The sequence below is a fragment of the Elephas maximus genome, chromosome 16 (assembly GCF_024166365.1).
Source record: "Elephas maximus indicus isolate mEleMax1 chromosome 16, mEleMax1 primary haplotype, whole genome shotgun sequence".
Lineage (NCBI taxonomy): Eukaryota > Metazoa > Chordata > Mammalia > Proboscidea > Elephantidae > Elephas > Elephas maximus.
Genome location: NC_064834.1, coordinates 75,004,795 through 75,026,199, shown reverse-complemented (window position 1 = coordinate 75,026,199; position 21,405 = coordinate 75,004,795). Strand labels below are relative to the sequence as shown.

General features: G+C 40.2%; 2 protein-coding genes across 5 annotated transcripts in view; one reads left to right on the top strand and one right to left on the bottom strand.

Moving 5' to 3' along the window:
- The window catches only part of FAM53B (family with sequence similarity 53 member B), a 533,156-nt gene that overhangs the window by 237,302 nt on the left and 274,449 nt on the right, over positions 1–21,405 (top strand). The gene's annotated exons all lie outside the window — the stretch shown is intronic.
- ZRANB1 (zinc finger RANBP2-type containing 1) overlaps positions 1–21,405 on the bottom strand; it is a 64,313-nt gene that overhangs the window by 23,803 nt on the left and 19,105 nt on the right. For 2 of the 4 annotated variants that reach the window (XM_049854775.1, XM_049854776.1), the window contains exon 2: positions 20,067–20,917. In XM_049854775.1, coding sequence (XP_049710732.1) covers positions 20,067–20,880 — 814 coding nt within the window. In that variant the 5' untranslated portion in view covers positions 20,881–20,917. Of the gene's footprint in view, positions 1–5,563; positions 5,686–20,066; positions 20,918–21,405 lie in introns of those variants that run through there. The other 2 variants (XM_049854777.1, XM_049854778.1) reach the window with 2 other exon arrangements.

The window sequence follows — 21,405 nt, the reverse complement described above, 5'->3', positions numbered from 1 at the left end:
GTCAGGCTGCTTCAGCCCTTTATGCCGCATTTTTAAAGCTGAATCAAAAATGTTAAAATGCTGAACTTTCCACATGTCTGTTTAGCTCTGACACAATATAGAGAGATTAAAAACTCTCTCAATGTAAGTAAAAAGTTAGCAATATTTAGATTTCACACTCACAGCCAAGTATTCCTCATATTCCTTAGGAATTGTTAATAAAGTAAAAAGTGAACTAGATGATTTCCAACAATAAGCTAAATTAAAATATTACTAACCAGTTGGAGGTAGGAGATAAAACAAGAATGACTTTTTCCAAATTCATAAAGAATCCTTCCATTCCCACCAAACTATGTTATTAACCTTAATAGAAATTAATATTAGGTAATGTTATTATTTATTTAACGTTAGTAATCCTACAGGTTTGATTTTGGGGGTTTATGTTAAGACGAACTAGTACTAGGAAGAAAGATCTGGGCAATCTACTGAAAATCAGCCAATGAAAACTCTGTGGATCACAACCCAATATGCAACTGATCGTGGGGATGGCACAGGACCAGGCAGCATTTTGTTCCGTTTTGCATGGACTCGAGGGCCAATTTAACAGCAGCTGACAACAATAGTGCACTATGGTAATGAACAGTCCCTGGATGGGGCAAACAGTTAAGCCCTCAACTACTAACCAAAAGGTTGGCGGTTTGAACCCACCCAGAGGTGCCTGGCAAGACAGGCCTGGTGATCTGCTCCAGAAAGGTCACAGCCTTAAAAACTCGACAAAGCACAGTTCTACTCTGACACATCACGGGGTCGACGTGAGTCAGAATTAACTTGATGGCAAATGATTTTTGGTTTGGGAAATGAACTAACGGTTTTGGTAAAAAACGAAGGTGTAAGTTACCTTCAAGTTTACTACAGATAGTGTTTAAAATATATATATACACACATATCTCAAGACTATAAAAAAACAGAACCAAATAATTTAAGCGTTTTCTAAGTAACATCAGGAAAAGTGCACCTGTTGGGTGAAGTTAATACTAGACAAAAATATTCCTGGTGTGTTTTTTACAACAGCATTTTAATTTCCACCCTGAATTAGAAATCAGATAAATAAGAAATATAAACTCTGGGGTTATGGATACTTTTTGCAAATCTGGATCCTCTCCCCGAAAAGTGTCCCCCAACACCCCCCATACCCACTTTTCAGGTTAAGAACTGACAATATTAAATGAGAATACCTTCCCCACACGGATTTTGATTTTCACAGCAATGTAGGTTAATACATTCCTCAATATAAACAAACAAGCAGAGCTGCAAATCCTTCCCCCCCAACACACATTTTATACTCATTTATGCTTTATACTCACACTTTATACCCATAACACTCTCATGAGGAACACAGGCCTAGAGCAGCCACAGAAAGTAGTCATAAGAGCTAACAGGTAATAAGGTTGGCATCAGACAAGGGGCATAAATCTTCCCAAAAAGGCGAGTCTTAAGAATAGGTGCGGATAAAGAACTACTTGAATTAAAAACAAATCTATGGTTAGAGAGTTTCCTAAGTATTATGTTCAAGTACACAACAAACTTAAATATTTCTGCTGAACTCATTTTCACCAACAAGTAAGAATAATCTGGTTTTGAATAATGTACCACAGCTCATTAGGAGGGAGCATGCTCTACTCCACTCTGTTTCCACAGGATCTCCTTATGAAGGCAACGACTTTTCACTGAGGTCCTAGGCAGATGGAACTATTCCCAGGCCCATGCAGTGTCACTGTTTTTAGCTTTAACGTAAAAATATATAAATTTTCTTTATACTACATGAGAAATGTTCCAAGCACTTCCAAAAGCAACCCAAGGATCAAATTATCTGAAAGGAGAAAGACCTACATAGTGTATGTGGCTGTTTGGGTGTATGCAGGACTGCATGGATTTACGTATGTATATATTCAGGTGTTTTTTTTTTTTTTTTTTTTTATTTCCCAAGGGATGAGCTAAGCTAGAGATAAAAACACCAAATAACTTCATTCTTCTGGCTGGGAAGAAGAAAGAGCTTCTACATCACAGTCACCGCAATTTCTAGCTAGCTACCACTAACATCACAGTCACCGCGACTTCTAGCTAACTACCACCACATTACAGTCACCACGACTTCTAGCTAACTACCACCACATCACAGTCACTACGATTTCTAGCTAACTGCCACTACATCACAGTCACCACGATTTCTAGCTAACTACCACTAACATCACAGTCACCACGACTTCTAGCTAACTACCACTACATCACAGTCACCGCGACTTCTAGCTAACTACCACGACATCACAGTCACCGTGACTTCTAGCTAACTACCACTAACATCACAGTCACCACGACTTCTAGCTAACTACCACTACATCACAGTCACCGCGACTTCTAGCTAACTACCACTACATCACAGTCACCACGACTTCTAGCTAACTACCACTACATCACAGTCACTGCGACTCCTAGCTAACTACCACATCACAGTCACCGCAATTTCTAGCTAACTACCACTACATCACAGTCACCACGACTTCTAGCTAACTACCACTACATCACAGTCACCGCGACTCCTAGCTAACTACCACTACATCACAGTCACCGCAATTTCTAGCTAACTACCACTACATCACAGTCACCGCAATTTCTAGCTAACTACCACTACATCACAGTCACCGCAATTTCTAGCTAACTACCACCACATTACAGTCACCACGACTTCTAGCTAACTGCCACCACATCACAGTCACTACGATTTCTAGCTAACTACCACGACATCACAGTCACCGCGACTTCTAGCTAACTACCACGACATCAGAGTCACCGCGACTTCTAGCTAACTACCACGACATCACAGTCACCGCGACTTCTAGCTAACTACCACGACATCACAGTCACCGCGACTTCTAGCTAACTACCACGACATCACAGTCACCGCGACTTCTAGCTAACTACCACCACATCACAGTCACCGCGACTTCTAGCTAACTACCACGACATCACAGTCACCGCGACTTCTAGCTAACTACCACGACATCACAGTCACCGCGACTTCTAGCTAACTACCACGACATCAGAGTCACCACGACTTCTAGCTAACTACCACGACATCACAGTCACCGCGACTTCTAGCTAACTACCACCACATCACAGTCACCGCGACTTCTAGCTAACTACCACGACATCACAGTCACCGCGACTTCTAGCTAACTACCACGACATCACAGTCACCGCGACTTCTAGCTAACTACCACGACATCAGTCACCGCGACTTCTAGCTAACTACCACGACATCAGAGTCACCGCGACTTCTAGCTAACTGCCACTACATCACAGTCACCGTGACTTCTAGCTAACTACCACGACATCACAGTCACCGTGACTTCTAGCTAACTACCACAACATCCCAGTCACCGTGACTTCTAGCTAACTACCACATCAGAGTCACCGTGACTTCTAGCTAACTACCACTACATCACAGCACCGCGACTTCTAGCTAACTACCACATCACAGTCACCACGACTTCTAGCTAACTACCATGACATCAGAGTCACCGCGACTTCTAGCTAACTGCCACTACATCAGTCACCGTGACTTCTAGCTAACTACCACATCAGAGTCACCGTGACTTCTAGCTAACTACCACGACATCACAGTCACCACGACTTCTAGCTAACTACCACGACATCAGAGTCACCGCGACTTCTAGCTAACTACCACAACATCACAGTCACCGCGACTTCTAGCTAACTACCACGACATCACAGTCACCGCGACTTCTAGCTAACTACCATGACATCAGAGTCACCGCGACTTCTAGCTAACTACCATGACATCACAGTCACCGCGACTTCTAGCTAACTACCACCACATCCCTGAAGTCTGGAAGAATCTCATGGTAGAAACCCTTGCTTAAGAACTCATTTCCTCTCTCATGTTTCTAAGGGATTTCTGTAATTAGAAACCAATTAGCACAATCAAAGCGGGGAGAGGTACAGACCAAACAACACAGCAGTTACCCAACTGTGCTTGGAATTCTAATGTACAACTTCACCCGTTCTGCCTTTAAATTGAGTGCTTTTTAAAAATATAAACAGAACCTTAAATGGATGCATTGTGTGGTATGTGAATTATATCTCAATAAAGCTGTTATGAATAAATCAAACCATTCAATTACTCACCCACCCACATCACCAAGCTGTGTTAAGCTGCAATGCCCAGCCCCTCGCATGGACCAGATCCCAGAGGGCAGAAAATAAGCATGAGCAGAACAGAGGCTTCTGGGTGAGGCCTTCACAGCATCAAATTCTCCAAACCTCCCAAAACGTGAAAAACACATGTTTAAGTATGGGCACAAAATAATACTTAAAAGAGAAATATTTTATTGTCTACTGATTTAGGAATATTAATTTTATTCTCTTTATTAACCATAATTAAGAACTCATAGTTTAAGTGACTGGTGAGTTTTTGGGTACAAAGACTAGCTGATTTATTACAAGTCAAATCTTATCTGCTTGTCACTGAGCTGCCCCGACTTTTGGTACGTCTCCATTACACATTGCTCTAAGAGAGCTATTGATTAAAAGTCTAGACAGATTCCTAATAGACTGGTTTCCACTGTAAATACGGTGTTTAATAGGAATTGGCCCGTACTCGGGTAACTTCACTTTTTAGCCCTCAAGTTATCTACTTATGGGGGGAAAAACATCAGGTTATAAGCAAAAAAAACTTACAAAATGCCTTTGAGTTCTTCGTATTACATTACGTTTTGACCACCATTTAATATTAGGGGATAAAGGGAAAAGAGGAGGAAGTCGTAGAATAGTCAGCAGCAGATACGGCAGCATAGGAATCTAAGTAGTAAAATCTCAATTTATGTAAAAAAAGCCATAAAAAACTCAAAAAGTTCCAGCAGGATACAAAGAGGTGACCTAAGTTAGAAGTTGCTGGTACCTCACAGTGCCTCCAAAAGCACCTGAAGCGTATTTCCCTAAATTAGATTTTTTTCAAAATTTGACAATCGTGTGTTACGTGTTCTGTCCCTTCCTCCTCCACGCTATGAAGGCGAAGGACAGCTGAAGGCACTCCAGGAAGATGAGCTTTATAGACTATGAAACATCGTTATACACTCAAAACCGGTTCCGTGAAATGCACAATTAGCAATGGCAGGTTCATAATTACAGATCAAGTGTTCATATGCGTTAAAAAACACAAAGACCTGAGAGTAAAAGAAAGCTACCGTAGTATATATTACTAACTACAACATTTATGGGAAAAAAAAAGCTCATATTGTTTGACAAGCTGGGCCAGGAGAAGTAGTTAACATATTTTGAAGCCACAGGTCACAAACTCACTGGGGACTTCACAGCTACTATGGAACTCCGTTGGTTAGAATATGGAGCTGGCTCACAGATGTTTAGAAAAGAAACTTATTTTTTTCCCCCATATATGGCACAGTTTTCAAAGTTTTGCCTTATTTTCCTTTATGACATAAAATCATAATGGTAACTAACTTTGAAAAGAATGCCAAATGGTAAAAAAAAAAAAGCCAGGACTTACCTGAGCCCACCTGGGCCAGCTCAACACTACCCTGGAGTTCTATGGTAGCTGTGACATCACAGCATGCTTTATGCTGTGGGGTCAGGGTGGACTTGGAGTCAGCTGGTACAATTTCAGGAGCCCTTAAAGAGAAAAGTTAGTTTTAAGTGGTAATGTCGAGAATGCCCTGATCATGGTCAGCAGAAAGACGCAGAGTAGCTGGCTAAGATGACTGGGAACTCTTTCGCTATCCCACAGCTTAATTCATTTAACTGGTTTAACATATTAAAAAGGAAATCATACCACCCCGGAATACTTTTTCTTTATACTTGTAATCATGTAGCTATAATTTAATCATGAACCTGGGTTAGATATTCAAAACTCAAACATGTGCTGCATTTTAAATAAAATGACCTCGGTATTTTTAAGTGTACCTTCAAATAGGCACAAGCATAGTGACAATCCCAGAATTAGTTTGAGCAGGACAAACAAATCACCTTCTGGCTGAGTTTTCCACAAATAACCAACGGCAAGAAGTTAAAATCTACCACTTCTATTCCTGAACAGTGCTATGGAACAGTGACCTTTTCAAAACACCAAAAAGGTATTTTCATATTAAAAGAGAAGAAAATCACAAGTTGGAAATGAATTCTTAAATTTAATCTAACCTCTACTGTATCAAGCTAAGCTTCTATTCAATTCATTCAATAATTTCACGTCCCATTATTAAAATATCCACTTTGGAAAAATAAAAGATTCAAAGAAATGGAGAAGTCAAAGAGTCTCTAATTAAGACCTTTTATCTGTTATTAATCATGACGGATATGCCAAATACAGTTGGTATTTCTGAGTTCTTCCTTAAATCTTTGATCAAAATGTTAACAATGTGTGGAAATACAGAAATCCCCAAGGTCAAGAAGAAATGCCTGAACTGATAGATACCTTCCTAAGAATGACCTTCCCATGCAGCAGAATCGCTGCGGAAAGCATGCTGGGAGGACTTGAAGGTGTCACACAGACATCTCTGGGACATGTGATCAGAGATGAAGGCCAATGTTACTGGGTTAGAGAAGATGAACCTGAATTCAAATGACAAAGGTCATTTAAAATATCACCAAAATATTCAACTGAAGGAAGATTAAGGCTCTTAAAAATCCAAGGTTCAAGGAAAATGTGTTTTTAAAACTCATGTAAAGCAGTGTATGTCAAAACCACATTCACCATCAAAAAAGCAAGTCCCAGAAGTTCTTCTGACTTCAATGCCAACTTATGCTGGCTGAATTTGAAGCCAAATTTTGGGATTTTAGAATTCTATTACTTTAGCCCTGGAGAAACTGAATAGTCAACCCAGCCTCTTATACAAGTGAGAAAACTAGAGGGTAACTGAACATTTAATAAAGTAGGGGAGGGGACAGAAAGTATAAAAGGGAAAACTCTTCTGCCATACCATGACTTTACACTTGTTCAGATTCTATCCATATGACTCTTCTAAGCCAAAAATACTCTCAATAGAATGAAGACAGAAGGCCCTCAAATTAGAAGAGATATGAAAAAGAGGGGGAAAAAAGGAACCAAGTCCATCTTAATTAAAGTCCACAGCTTGAAGCACAAAACAGAGACATTCCCTAAAATCTGCCACTGTGGGAGAAGATTCTACAACTTCAGTAAGCACACATGCCCCCACACAGCATCCACACAAGCCAAGTGGTAGATTTCCCCCAACAGTTTCTGGCCCATATATCCAACAGCCCACCGGACATCCTTACGCCTCTCCTATATTCAGGAAAAGTGATACTGCTATCCAACCCAGTTCCAAACCAAAGACCTAAGTATCTTTCTTGATTCCTTCTCCCCTCATCCTCAAAGTCAGTTCTTTCAAGCTTTATCAATTCTGCTTCTTAAATCTTTTTCAAATACACTCCCTTTTCCCCCATCTCCAATGCCTCTACGCCTAGCCCAAGACTATACTCTCTCTCACCTGAACTGCTCGAATTTTCTCTAAGGGGCCTGCCTGCCTCCAGTGCTGCCCTGTTCCAATCCATTCTCCATACTGTGGCCAGAGAGATCTTCTTAAATTGCAAATCTGATCAAGGCACTCCCCTTTCAAAGGTTTACCATGGCCCTTTTGGTTAAGTTCTAAACTCCTTAACCAGGCTAGCGGAACTTAAAGACCCAGAATTATCCTCCAGCTTCCTTCTCACAGTTCCCATTCTGTACTCAAACCCTGCTGAACCTTTTTCAGTTTATGTGACATGCCATGCTCTCTTGACTCTGGGGTCTTCAAACACACATTTAATTTCCTCTAACAGGTACACTCTTCCCTCTTTTCTGAGTAAGGCTTCACAACTAGGATGTCACTTTCTCCTGGAAATGTTCCCAAATTTCCCAAACAAGATCATCTTATACATATTCCTTTACTTCCTCTATTGAACCTATCATACCAGATTGCCTTGCTGAATTATTACCTTTCTCCACCAGACCATAAGAAAACCAGATCTCTTACAGTGCTTGGGAAAACACGAGACACTCAGTGAATATCTGAACACATGAATGAGTGGATGAACAAACAAAGCAATAAAAGGTAAAAGCTAAGACAATTTTGAAAAATAATGGCTGGAGGGAGTAGGGATGGGGATGGGTATTTGTAAATTTTTGTAAATATGTAATAAACCTCTAATTATTTAAGCAAGGAGGCCTGGTGGTACAGTGGTTAAGAGCTTGGCTGCCAACCAAAAGGTAGGCAGTTTGACTTCACCAGCCACTCCTTGGAAACCCTATGGGGCAGTTCTACCCTGTCCCATAGGGTCGCTTGAGTCGGAATCAACTCGATGGCAACGGGTCTGGGTTTTGGGTATTAAAGCAAAAAGTGAAATACTGATATAAAAAACATACCAAAATAAAAAGCCTCAAAATAAATCCCAGTATGTAAAATCATTTAATATATGATAAAATAAAAAAACAAAACCCGTTGCTGTCAAGTCGATTCCAACTCATAGCAACCCTACAGGACAGAGCAGAACCGCCCCACAGGGTTTCCAAGGAGCACCTGGTGGATTCAAACTGCTGACCTTCTGGTTAGTGGCCAAAGCACTTAAACACTACGCCACCAGGGTTTCCTAACATAAGATAAACCAAAAAACCAAACCCAGTGCTGTCAAGTCAATTCCGACTCACAGCGACCCTATAGGACAGAGTAGAACTGCCCCGCAGAGTTTCCAGGGAGCACCTGGTGGATTCGAACCTCTGACCTTTTGGTTAGCAGCCACAGCATTTAACCACTATGCCACCAGGGTTTCCCAAATCAGTGGGGAAAGAATTTATTCAATAACATAATTAAAATAATCATATTAGTGGAAATTATCTGGAAAAGATATTTTAATCCATAGTTCAAACAAACAAAAACTGCTTAAGACAATGAGATAAAATGTCAATAGCATAACCTCTCCCACAAAAAAAAGAGAATATTTACAATAAATATGTCAGGTATGTATTTGTATCATATATAACATTACATTTATATGAAGTTCATGTAACTTCATAAAATCACAAATGGAAATGGACAAAAGACATGAATCAACAATTCACAGAAAAAATATGACTAATGAAAAGAGACAGTATACCTCCCTTAACAACAAACATCAGCAAAAATACAGCTACCCAGGGCCTCTCTTACACCACTGATGGGGATATAACTGGTGCAGTCCTTCCAGGTAGCAATTTAGCAATATACATAAAGAACCTTTAACACTTTTACATCATTTCATCCAATAATCCCAATTCCAGGAACCTGAGGAAATCGTGAAAAATGCTGACAATGATTTTTGTTTTAGAGATGTTCATCAAAACCCTACCAGAACAAAAAATTCAGATAACCCAATGGCTAATAATAAGGAACAGGGTAGGTGCAGCAACTCAATGCCATTATTACACATTCATTTACATAAAGATGAAAACATTTTAATTACCTCAAAAGATATGGTTAAATGAAAAAGGGCAGAATATACAGCAGTATAATCACAATTATGTAAAAATAACAATGTAAAAAAGACTGAAAAGAAAGCATACAAAATCTAACATTTTCTCTAGGCAATGAGATTATAAATTACTTTCTTCACAGCTTTTCTTAGAAATAGTGTATGAGCAAATATTGAATATGCTCTGCTTTTATTATGCAACAATGACCTAAACTCTCACATACTGTTCTTACAGGACGTCAGCAGATGATGTCTAAACTTGATGGAACTAGAAATGATATTAGGACATTATTTTGAGATACTAGAGGTGCTGCCTGAGATAATACCACCTATGCGGCCCCCCTGTCCCCTACTCCTGCAAAAAAAAAAAAGTTTAAACTGAGTCTAATCATGAGGAAACAGACAAATCCAAACTGTAGATCATTCTGCGAGACAACTGACCTGGCCTCTCCAAAAATTTCACTGTCATGGAAGAGCAGGTAAAACCACAAAAACAAAACCAGCTGAGGTGCTGTTCAAGATCAGAGGAGACAAGAGAGACGTAACAACTAAATGCAAGGTATCCTCCTTGACTGAACAGGGTGGGGGCAAGAGCTATTACCGAAACTACTGATAAAACTGAATATGGACCTGAGGATTAAATTCCGTGGATAATTATAATGTTTGGTTATGTAGGGAAAATGGCCTTGTTCTTAGGAAATATATGCTAAAGTATTTAGGGGCAAACACACACATATACATACAAACACACACATGTACACACTCACAGGGACACCAAATGTGGCAAAATATTAACAATTAGAAAATTTAGGTCAAAGGCATATGGTGTTCAACGTATTATTATACTTAGAACTTTTCTACAGGTTATTTTTTTAATTGTGCTTTAGGTGAAAGTTTACAGAGCAAATTAGTTTCTCATTAAACAATTAATAGACATTGTTTTGTTGACACTGGTTGCCAATTCCAGGATGTGTCAACACTCTCCCCTTCTTGGTCTCAGCTCCCCATTTGCATTCGTCCAGCTTTCCTGTCCCTTCCTGCCTTTTTGTCTTTGCTTTTGGGTTGGTGTGCCCGTTTAGTCTCATATACGTGGCTGAACTACGTGTGTTACTGTTTGTTTTACGGACCTGTCTAATCTTTGGCTGAAGGGTGAACCTCAGGAGTGACTTCAGTAAGGAGTTAAAAGGGAGTCCAGGGGCCTGCTCTCAGGGTTTCTCCAGTCTGTCAGACCAGTTCATCTGGCCTTTTTTTGTCAGTTAAAATTTTGTCCTACATCTGTCTCTATCTCTGTCCAGGGCCCTCTCCGGTGATCCATGTTAGAACAGTCGGTGGTAACAGGACACCATCTAGTTGTGCTAGACTCAGTCTGGTGGAGGCTGTGGTAGTTGTGATCCATTAGACCTTTGGCCTACAGGTTTTGAAATTTCTCAGGATAAAAGGCTGATGGGGCAAAAGTGGTCGTGTCTGCACAACAGGACTGGAGGTGGCAAGAAGGAAAGGAAACTACTACTTTTCTTTATAAGCCCTTCTATGCGGCTTGATTTTTTAAACCATGTGCATAGTTTAATAAAACTTTTTGAAGTTATTTTGCGCTAAAAGTAAATAGGAACTCCCTAAAGCCTAAACACACCATACTGTATTTAATATTGAAAAGATACATCTGGATTTCACAGTTCAGTGTGTTCATTTAATAAAACCCAAAACCAAATTCACTGCCATCAAGTCAATTCCAACTCATAGCAACCCTACAGGATAGAACAGAACTGCCCCATAGGGATTCCAAGAAATGGCTGGTGGATTCAAGCTGCTGACGTTTTAGTTAGCAGCCAAGCTCTTAACCGCTGCGCCACAAAGGGCTCCTCATTTAACAAAGTGTTTAAAAAAAAAAAATGAAAGCCTTTACTAAGTCAATAATGTATACTCAAAGGTCAGTATCATATAATCCAGAATCACCAGACATATCTCTTTCTCAAGGAGGCACAGTATTAGTACCAGGCCTGCATACTCAGTCATCTCTAAAGGCCAGAACTTCTGTCTCAGACACACTACAGCAACCAGGAGAGGACGCCACTGCTGGGACTCTTTCTGCCATCACCTTCCAATTGCCTAAACAGATATACGCTCATTCCTGGAAGCTTCTTTCTTATCCCAGGTGTCAGGAAGCACTTTTCAAATCCCAGACTGAACTGGACAGCAGCAGTTAATAGTGGGATGGAAAAGGAAAATTTAGTATCTATGGCTATCTCTATCTACATATGCGCATGTGTACATAACTCCCTACAAATTAGAATCTTATTACACTGCTCAGAATGATCACAATTCACTTCTAAAGTCATGACATAAAATGCGATTTTATAACCAAAGTTCCCAAATCATGGAGAAATCCTTAAAAAAAATCAGAAGAAAAACTATCTGAAGAAAATACTCCTTTCACAATGCTAAAATCCATTCCATTGCCCATAACATCAACCGCTTTGGATAGGACGTAGAGTCACAAGCGAGAACGTACACGGAGTAAAAAAGATCCTCATTTTTAGAGTTACACACTCAGACGCCCACACGAGTGTCTCATGGAGCTAGCCAAGGACATACAAGGCAGTGGCCAGCATCCTAGCAGTTCACTTTCCTTTTATGGCTGCAGCGCCAAAGATCTGCTACAGGAGTAGACATATATCTTGGATTTGATGACTGCTTTTAATAGAATATTCTAACCCAAACCATTTTTCTTTTAAAGGGGGGAGGCAACCAGAGGGCTCTAAATGTTACAGACCAGACTAGTAACTGGACTCCAGAACTTTTGTCCTGCCTCTGCCCTCGTTCATATGCAAAGCAACATGTTAAGAAAAAAAGACATTCAATCAGAAAAGATGAGTATCTTTCAGTAGAACAACCAGTTCGGCATCAATATAAAATAAAGTTCATCAACAAAACGGTCTGGTAGCACCCTGGAATAAACACAGCACTTACAAATAACCATATGTTCGACCTACTGGAAGGGCGGGCAGTTCCATTAGCTTCTCCTCCAAGCTCTCAGAAGATGATCTCTAAAAATTAAATATTAAAATGGATATGCCTCTGGGCTACCAACATAGAAGTGACGATGGCCACAAAGCAATTCCATAGGGCAGGAAAAACTCTAAAGATGGAAAAAAGGCTGCCCAGAACAGCTGTGGTATACCAAGTGGAAAATACGAAAACTCAAGCAAAACACCCAGAGGCACTGCCCTGCCTCCATCTGTCACGTATAAAAATCCCTGTGATTACAACGGATCCACCCGGATGGTCCAGGATACTCTCCCACCTCAAGATCCTTAACCACACCTGCAAAGCCCCTTTTGCCATGTCAGGTGACACAGTCATAGGTTCTGGAGAGTAGAACACAGAGATCTTTTGGGAGTAAGGGTATGAGCAATTACTCTTCTTGTCGCACGGTTTAAATCAATCATGCAAATCAGAAAAAGACCAAAACAGGAGTGGGAGGAGATACACATACAGGAAAACCAAGTAGTGGGCACACAAAAAATGCAAACTTAAGACACTATAACTCACCTCACTAATACTGTGTTTTTCAAAATGTCTAATGCTTTGTGCCTTCAGGTAAGTCATCAATACATTTTCCCTGACTGTGGAGAAAATTAGTAACTTTAAAGCCAAGGAGTACTGAACTAGAGAACAAAAGTCTCTGTTTTTTTCCTTCACAATCGTGTGTATACTCTAAGTTTCCTGTAAAGTTAGAAACTTAGCCACAAAGACGTCTTAATAAATGGGTAAATATACCACTGCATTTATGTCAGGGATTTCCTTCTCTGTTTTGTTTTCATGTGGTAATTTTTTTGGTATACATTGCCTTATAACCATTCTAGCTCAAAGTACTACCATCTCCCAAAAACTAATCTATATGACTTTGTCTTCGAAGTTAATTTAATGTAGCTTAGCTTGTTGTACAACATCCTCTTCTTTTGACCAGACAAGTGTTTCAGACAAGTGTAAAAATCACCACAGAAGGTTACATATCCCAACGGTTTTGTTTTTACATAAAAAAAAAAATCAGGAATACAATCTTAACAGTTTGCTTCCTTGAGAAAAGCCTTTGGTTGACAAATTACAAATGTCTATCCATATATAAAAAACTAACAATTTTTAAAACCCGTATCAAAGCAAGATGAATAGTTTAAAATTAAAAAAAAAAAAGCCTACACGTTGCTAATTTGTGTTAAAATTAACAGAACTGTATTAGTGAAACCAAATGGACAAATATATTTTGACATGTTTAATATCATTCAAGCTTTAGAAATTTCTACTTATATCTGACACTTTTGAGTGGACAGAGATTATATGATACATAGGTTTCTGGCAGGTGGCCAAAATATAATTGGCATCAATATGGAAAGCAGCCGCTTCACTGATCTTCAACATAATGAAGTCAAGAGAAAAGGTGAAATAATAGACCAAATTTAATATTTTTGCAGAAAACTTGAAAGAAAAACTTCAATATATTTTCTACCTTTAAAAATTATCTAAGTTATTAGATAAGTCAAAACCCAGAAGAGTGACCCATTTTGCTCAGGAATAATCAATACTGCCATCTTTATAATTCCATTTCATCAGGCTACTCGATAAAGATGAGATTCTGGTTCAGGCTATAAGTTACTGGTTCTCAAGAGAGGGCACCAGCACACACTGCAGGTCACCCCAAAACAGGAGCTGTGACCAATGAGCACACTCTGTAGATGAAAGCTGCTCATGCCACTGCTACTGGGCAACTGAATGTTTCAGCATAAAAATTCTAGTTTCGGCGTGGACTTGTTACATAAGCTTGATTCTTTCCCTACACCTTCACCCCAAATCTCAGCTCCTTCCACCTTCACCAGCAGAGTCACTAAAAAAAAAACAAGCTAAATGTAAGAAAGATGCATAAGAAGTGAAACAAAATGCCAACTAGGAAGCAACAGGTTCAATGATGACTGAATAAAAAAATTTCAAGTAAAATGTTTATTTGCTAGAACTTTAGGTATGACAAAAGGACTGCATTTCTTTTCTTTTTTCTTTTTATCAAATACTGCCATCAGGGAGGGTAAAAGGGCAGGAAGATGTAAAAATTAAAGGGAAAGAAATGTGACTTCAGGCTTTTCGTGTCCATGGACTGTCTGGTGCCTGATGATAAATTTAGGCTTCTCTACCCTTTCCAATGGTCTGGCCCACAACAGATCATGAGGACGCACAGGGCAGGGCAGTGTTCCGTTTTCTTGTGCAGGGGGTTGCCATGAGTTGGGCAAGAGCAGCTAACAACTCTTTCCCAATAAGAGCTTATTATACCTACACTACACCTCTATCTTCCCAACAGTTAGGGAAAGGTTATGTACTGGCTCCCCTGGGTCAAGCCTTTAGTAGTCTGTAAGGTGGAAAATACAGAAAGCTAGGAAGAAAGCAACAAATCTAGAAATCCAGGGGAGAAGCTGCGTGAAGGTCTAGCCCTCCAGAACCCAATATCTAAAAGAAATCATTCACTGATTTAACAAGTATCTGAGTACCTGTTAAGTATCAGACATTGTTCTAGATGCTAGGATACAGCAGTGAATAGAACAGACAAGGCTGCTGCCCTTCATGAAGCTTCACTTCTAGCGAAGAGACCAACAAGGTAAGGGTGTTACAAGGTGACAAGTGTGATGAGGAAAAATAAAGCAGGGAGGGCTGGAGAAAGGGTGACTTGGACAGAGCAGCAATTTTAGATACAACAGTCAGGGTGGAACTCACTGAGATGGCAACATTTGAAGAAAGAGCTGGGTGAGGTAAATGAGCTAATCCCGCAGATAGGTATCTGGAGAAAGAGCAACCCAGGCAGAGGAAACAGCAAGTACTGAGGTTCGACACAGGAGCATGCGTGGCTTGTTGTAGAAAAGCCAGGTGGCCAGTGTGGCTGCACTGGCATGAGTGAGACACAGAGCAATAGGACAACAGGGTGGGATGGCAGGAACAGAGCCAGGAAGAGTTTTTGAGGGACCTTTGGCTTTTACTCTGAGAGACAAAGGAAGTCAATGGAGAGTTCTTAACAGAGCTTTAAAAGAGCTGCTGGACTGGTCTCAACCCACCTGGAGCAAAGGAGAATGAAGAACACCAAGGTCACACGACAACTAAGAGCCCAAGAGACAGAAAGGGCCACATGAACCAGAGACCTACATCATCCTGAGACCAGAAGAACTAGTTGGTGCCCGGCCACAATCGACGACTGCCCTGACAGGGAGCACAACAGAGAACCCCTGAGGGAGCAGGAGATCAGTGGGATGCAGACCCCAAATTCTCACAAAAAGACCATACTTTATGGTCTGACTAAGACTGTAGGAATCCCGGCGGTCATGATCCCCAAACCTTCTGTTGGCCCAGGACAGGAACCATCCCCGAAGACAACTCATCAGACATGAAAGGGACTGGACAGTGGGTACGAGAGAGATGCTGATGAAGAGTGAGCTAATTATATCAGGTGGACACTTGAGACTGTGTTGGCATCTCCTGTCTGGAGGGGGGATGGGAGGATAGAGAGAGTTGGAAGCTGGCAAAATTGTCACGAAAGGAGAGACTGGAAGGGCTGACTCATTAGGGGGAGAGCAAGTGGGAGTACGGAGTCAGATGTATATAAACTTATATGTGACAGTCTGACTTGATTTGTAAACGTTCACTTGAAGCTCAATAAAAGTTAATGGAAAAAAAAAAAGAGCTGCTGGGGCTCCTCTGTTGAGAACAGACTGTAACGGAGGGTGACGGCAGAGAGGGGACAGTGGCTTAGGCCAGGGTGGTGAGAAATGGTCAGATTCTGGATATATTTTGATAGTAGAGCCAATGGAATTTTCTGTCAAATAGGAAGGGGGTTGGGAGAAAAGAGAGAATCAACGATAACCAAGGCTTTTGGCACAAGCAATCGGAATGAGTGATAACTGAGATGGGAAACCGTAAGATAGATGAGGGAAAGATCAGTTGAGTTTTAGACTGTGAAATTTAAATGCCTATTAGATATTACAGGGAAGACATTGAGTAGACAGCTGGATATACAAGTCTAAGGTTCAGGGATATAAGAGTTACAACACAGATTTAATTCTGGGTTCTTATCTAAGCCTGTGTCTTTTCAAGAGAGCAAACTGGGATACAAATTTAAATGCTTTTTTAAAGGGCAACTGATTCAATAAAATAGCAAAGCAAAAAACCGTATATTAGGTAGTGCTGCCCTATCCTATAGCTACACGACTATCTACCCACCAAGAAAGGCAGTCTGTGGTGAGCACTGATATGACCTCCCTGAAAACACCTGGCACCAGACTGCAGACATTCCAGAAACAACTGCAAATTTAAATTCACACCTTCTGCCTGTACCATCCCCACTTCCACCCCCAAATTCCACTTCTACAGATGTCTGGTTTGGCACTGCCTTCACCAAGAGGAAAATTTCACAACGTCTTCTCACCATATAAGATAATATGACATGTGAAATTTACACCCAGCAGTCATTTAAAAGATACTTGTTCAATACTGTTGCTTTGCCTTCTCAACAACTAAATCTTCATTCCTATTTTACCAGCCACCAAGATAACCTGAGTCTGAGACATTTTTTCCAATTTCAAACGGGAAAGTCTCACATTTTGTCCTCAGTATACATTTTACACTTAGTATACATACTTTTTTTATACATACCTTGGAGATGATTTTTTTTTAATGCATAACAGCAACAAGCCATAATATACCGTATCTAATGAAGTCTCGTTTCTAAGGAGCATTCTGGCCGTACTTCTTCCAAGACAGACCTGTTTGTTCTTCTTGCGGTCCATGGTATGTTCAATATTCTTTGCCGACACCATAATTCAAAGGCATCAATTCTTTGGTCTGCCAAAAGAAGGAACCAAACTGCCTTGGAAGAAATACAGCCAAAATACTCCTCACAAGCGACGATGGTGAGACTTCATCTCACATACTTTGGACACGTTATCAGGAGGGACCGGGCCCTGGAGAAGGACATCACACCTGGTAAACTAGAGGGTCAACGAAAGAGAGGAAGACCTTCAACAAGATGGACTGACACAGTGGCTGCGATGATGGGCTCAAGCATAGCAATGATTGTGAGGATGGTGCAGGACCAGGCAGTGTTTCATTCTGTTGTACATAGGGTCGCTGTGAGTCAGAATCAACTCGATGGCACCTAACAAAAAACAACAATGAAGTCTAGAGAATATAGGGCAAGCAGAAACAGGGAAGTAAAGATTCATCTGCAGTACATGCAGATTGCTGTTAGTCTCACTGCTTAAGTTTTTTCAAATAAAGCCCAATACGATGTAACCAAGTTTTTTAAAAAACTTATTTCAGTGATGTTTAGAGTTATGACTACCAATAAAAACAGTGCCATAATCTTTTATTTATTAGTCCAGAACCATACCGTGCAGTGAATAGTCAAAGGTTATTTGCCAAGAGGAAACTCAGAATCCACACTACCAAGAACCAAACACAATCAACTCTTGGTTCTAAGAACCTAGAAATTTTGAGGTGGGAACTCACAGCTATTAGAATGAGGAGAGATACAAGTATGGCTATTCAAAACAAGGATGTACGGAAAGAAGGAAAAGACAGCACCATGAAGAAATGGAGAATGACAATACAGACAAGAAGGGCAAACTTAGGTCGACTGGTCTAACTTTTGTGTTTCAAGGACAGTAAGTATTTCAAAAGCAGGCATTCTTATCCTGGATTCACTGACTTGGGGGTAAATGAACCCCTGATTCCTAAAGGATTCTATGACCCCCAAAAGAGGTTAAGAATTAGTACGATGAAGTCTAGTTTATTTCCATCTATTAAACTCTGTGCAGTCTAACAACATCTTGTAGTAAAAGTACGCACAGCATACTACTGCATGCGAATTTTAAAGGGTACTCTAAAAAGCATACAAGTAATTAAAAGATAATCACACCGAGACACAAGACCCAATACTTATTGTATGATTCCATTTATATGAAATATCCAGAATAAGTAAATCCACACAGACAGAAAGCATACTGGTGGTTGCCAGGGACTGGGGGTGGGAGGAAACGGGAAATGACTGCTTAATGGAGATGAGGTTTCCTTCGAGGGCGAGGAAAATGTTTTGAAACTAGACAGAAGTGGCAGTTGCACAACGCTGTGAATGTACTAAATGCCAGTGGATTGTTCACTTTAAAATGGCTAAATTTATACTAAGTGAATTTCACCTCAATTTAAAAAACTAATAAATAAAACCCCTTTAAATCTCCTGCTTAAAAAAAAGACAATCATACCACGTGACTGGGGGAGGGGCGCGATAGGATGAAATGAGAGGGCACCGGTAGGAGGGGGTTATCCTACCTCAGAGCAGGAGAAAACTAGAGCAAACCATGACTAAGTGCCAACTGTGCCTGAGACCACCCTGGTGTTCAGAGGGGCTCACCTGCTGGGACATTCATTTTATGAGGACAAAATGAAAACAAAAAAGACTTAGCCTTCTTGAAATTTATTCTTGGACTTGCAGGTTCATACAGCTATGTGTTCTGTATTTTGGAATATATGCATTTTCTATAACCAGGGAAATAAACACGAGAAATTAGTACGGGGAGGGGGGAAGGCACACACAGCTAATGCTTAAGGCTCATCCAGTGTTTCACACAAAGTTTAACCTTTGGTCATAAAAAAAAAGTAATCACTCAAAATTAAGTATCACTCAAAATTGAAAGTAAGCCCCCCATCCAAATAATTAAAATCATAAAACTCAAATATCTAACCTACTCAAAAAAGGAAAACACTGAAGACCTGCTTTTGCAAATGACATCACAAATAATTAACTAGCAGGTTCACTAACTGGAAAACACCCTGCTCTCACCTGTCTGTCCTCTGTTGTTCTTAGCTAGAAGCTGAGCCCAGTAGCCAGAATTTCTTTAGGAAAACACTATAAACACAAAACACACAAATCATAATTTGATCTATGCAATCAGCTGGCTACATGAAATCAGTTTCATAAAGTTTGTAAATATTTACGATGCTCACATTAAATTAACATCAGTAATTTCAAGGTCATTATTATGTTTGCTCAACTTCTTTGAGCCACACATTTTTGTGATATTTTTAACATCTGACTAAAGCTTCCATCATCACAAGATGCTCACACTGTTTACAAACACTCTGGAAGAGCAGCTGGTGTTCCCCAGTCACATCTTGTTACAACAAATAGAGTAGCAGTTTTCAACCCCAGGTGTATTTTCTACTACCCATGTGTAAAAGATTTATGCTTTAACATAAAAGCCCTCCCTCCCCAAGATGGAGAAACATGCATACTATTAAGTGTAGGCAATTTATGACGAAGCTATGACAAGACCACAGATACAGACCCTCGTGCGCGCATACTGGGGGGCAGAGATATAATGCTGAATGAACTTAGGCAAGCAGCAGAAAGCCTAGAAAATAACTGGAAATCAATGCTAAATAATACTGACCCTGCTTACATCTTTCCTGTCATTTTTAATAACTTTTCCCATTCCATTCAAAAAATGCAGAAAACAGAAACTTACCCACACAAGCATTGAGGAATAGCCAATCGGTCTTTTTCATCCTGTTTTTAATTTGCTTTAATTTTTTGAAGTCCACTTCAAGTTCCTCCTTGCTGCCAACAGCACCAGCCAATTCAATTCTCTGAAAATCCATTTTCATTTCAGAGTCACGTTTCATAGCAGGAGGTGATCTTCTCTGGCTATTACCACCACTGCAGCTTCCTCTCCACCGTGCTCTGTCTTGCTCATTTATTATTGAAGATGCCTCTTCGGTCTCTGCCAACTCTATTGCTTCAATGTTATTAGGTCTGGGATGATCACAAACAACACATTTTTTAGCCTTGGCCCAGTTTTCATATGTGCAAATAGAACAAGTCCAATGCTGGGTCCTTGTGTTCAGTTTATTTCTATCATTGTATTCCTCGCAAGGATCAACAGAAAAAGCAGCTGGTCTTGAGCCAGATCCTGAGGATTGAGGAGATTCGGTGGGACTCCTGGTCCTACGCTGGGATAAACACTGAGTACACCTGATGGCTCTTGGCCAGTTCAAATATGTGCACATGTGGCATGACCATTTGTTTGCATTTTCCATGCTATATGAGGACTTAACCCTTGGTCTTGCACTAGAGTCTGGACATATCAAAGGACTACTTCCTCCTTCTGTGCTAGAAGGATCCCAATCTCTACCAACATCACTTGAACCGCTTTTAAATGGATCTTCTGTAATAATTGTTCCACTAGGTCTCTGGGCACGACACATAGTACACTTGATTGCAGATGGCCAATTTTCATACGTACAGTATTCACAAGCCCACTTAATTCCACGTTCTGACATTGTGCACTTCTTGAAGTGAGTTATGTCAGGCAGGAAGCTATAAACAATTAGGACATAGTTATTAAAACAATAACTACATGATTCCACTTCTGAAAATATGCCCAGAAAATATAAGTACTCTTCAACTTACAAAACACATATTTGTCAGATGAAGTATGTAAAATTTCATACTTAATTATCCTAATATATATATTTTTTTAATTTCCATAGAGATATTGGAAATATGTTTCCAAAAAGCATCTGAGACCTCAAGATACAATCAAAGTGTACTTTGGAATGCAAAGGAGGTAAGCAAAAGATAAAGGGAGGTCCGTGAAAGTTCCAAGAAAAGTTCTAAGAGGGAAAATGTGTGTTAAAACAGGTAAGCTGCTAACAGGAATGCTGAATTTCAGGGAGGACACCACCATCAGCTCAGGACGGTAACCAATAATTAAAAGACTCTCAAAGGGAAGGGAAATAACACAAAGCAAAAAAATATCTTAAACACATCAGCATTCTCAAATGATGAACGACAGATTACGACGC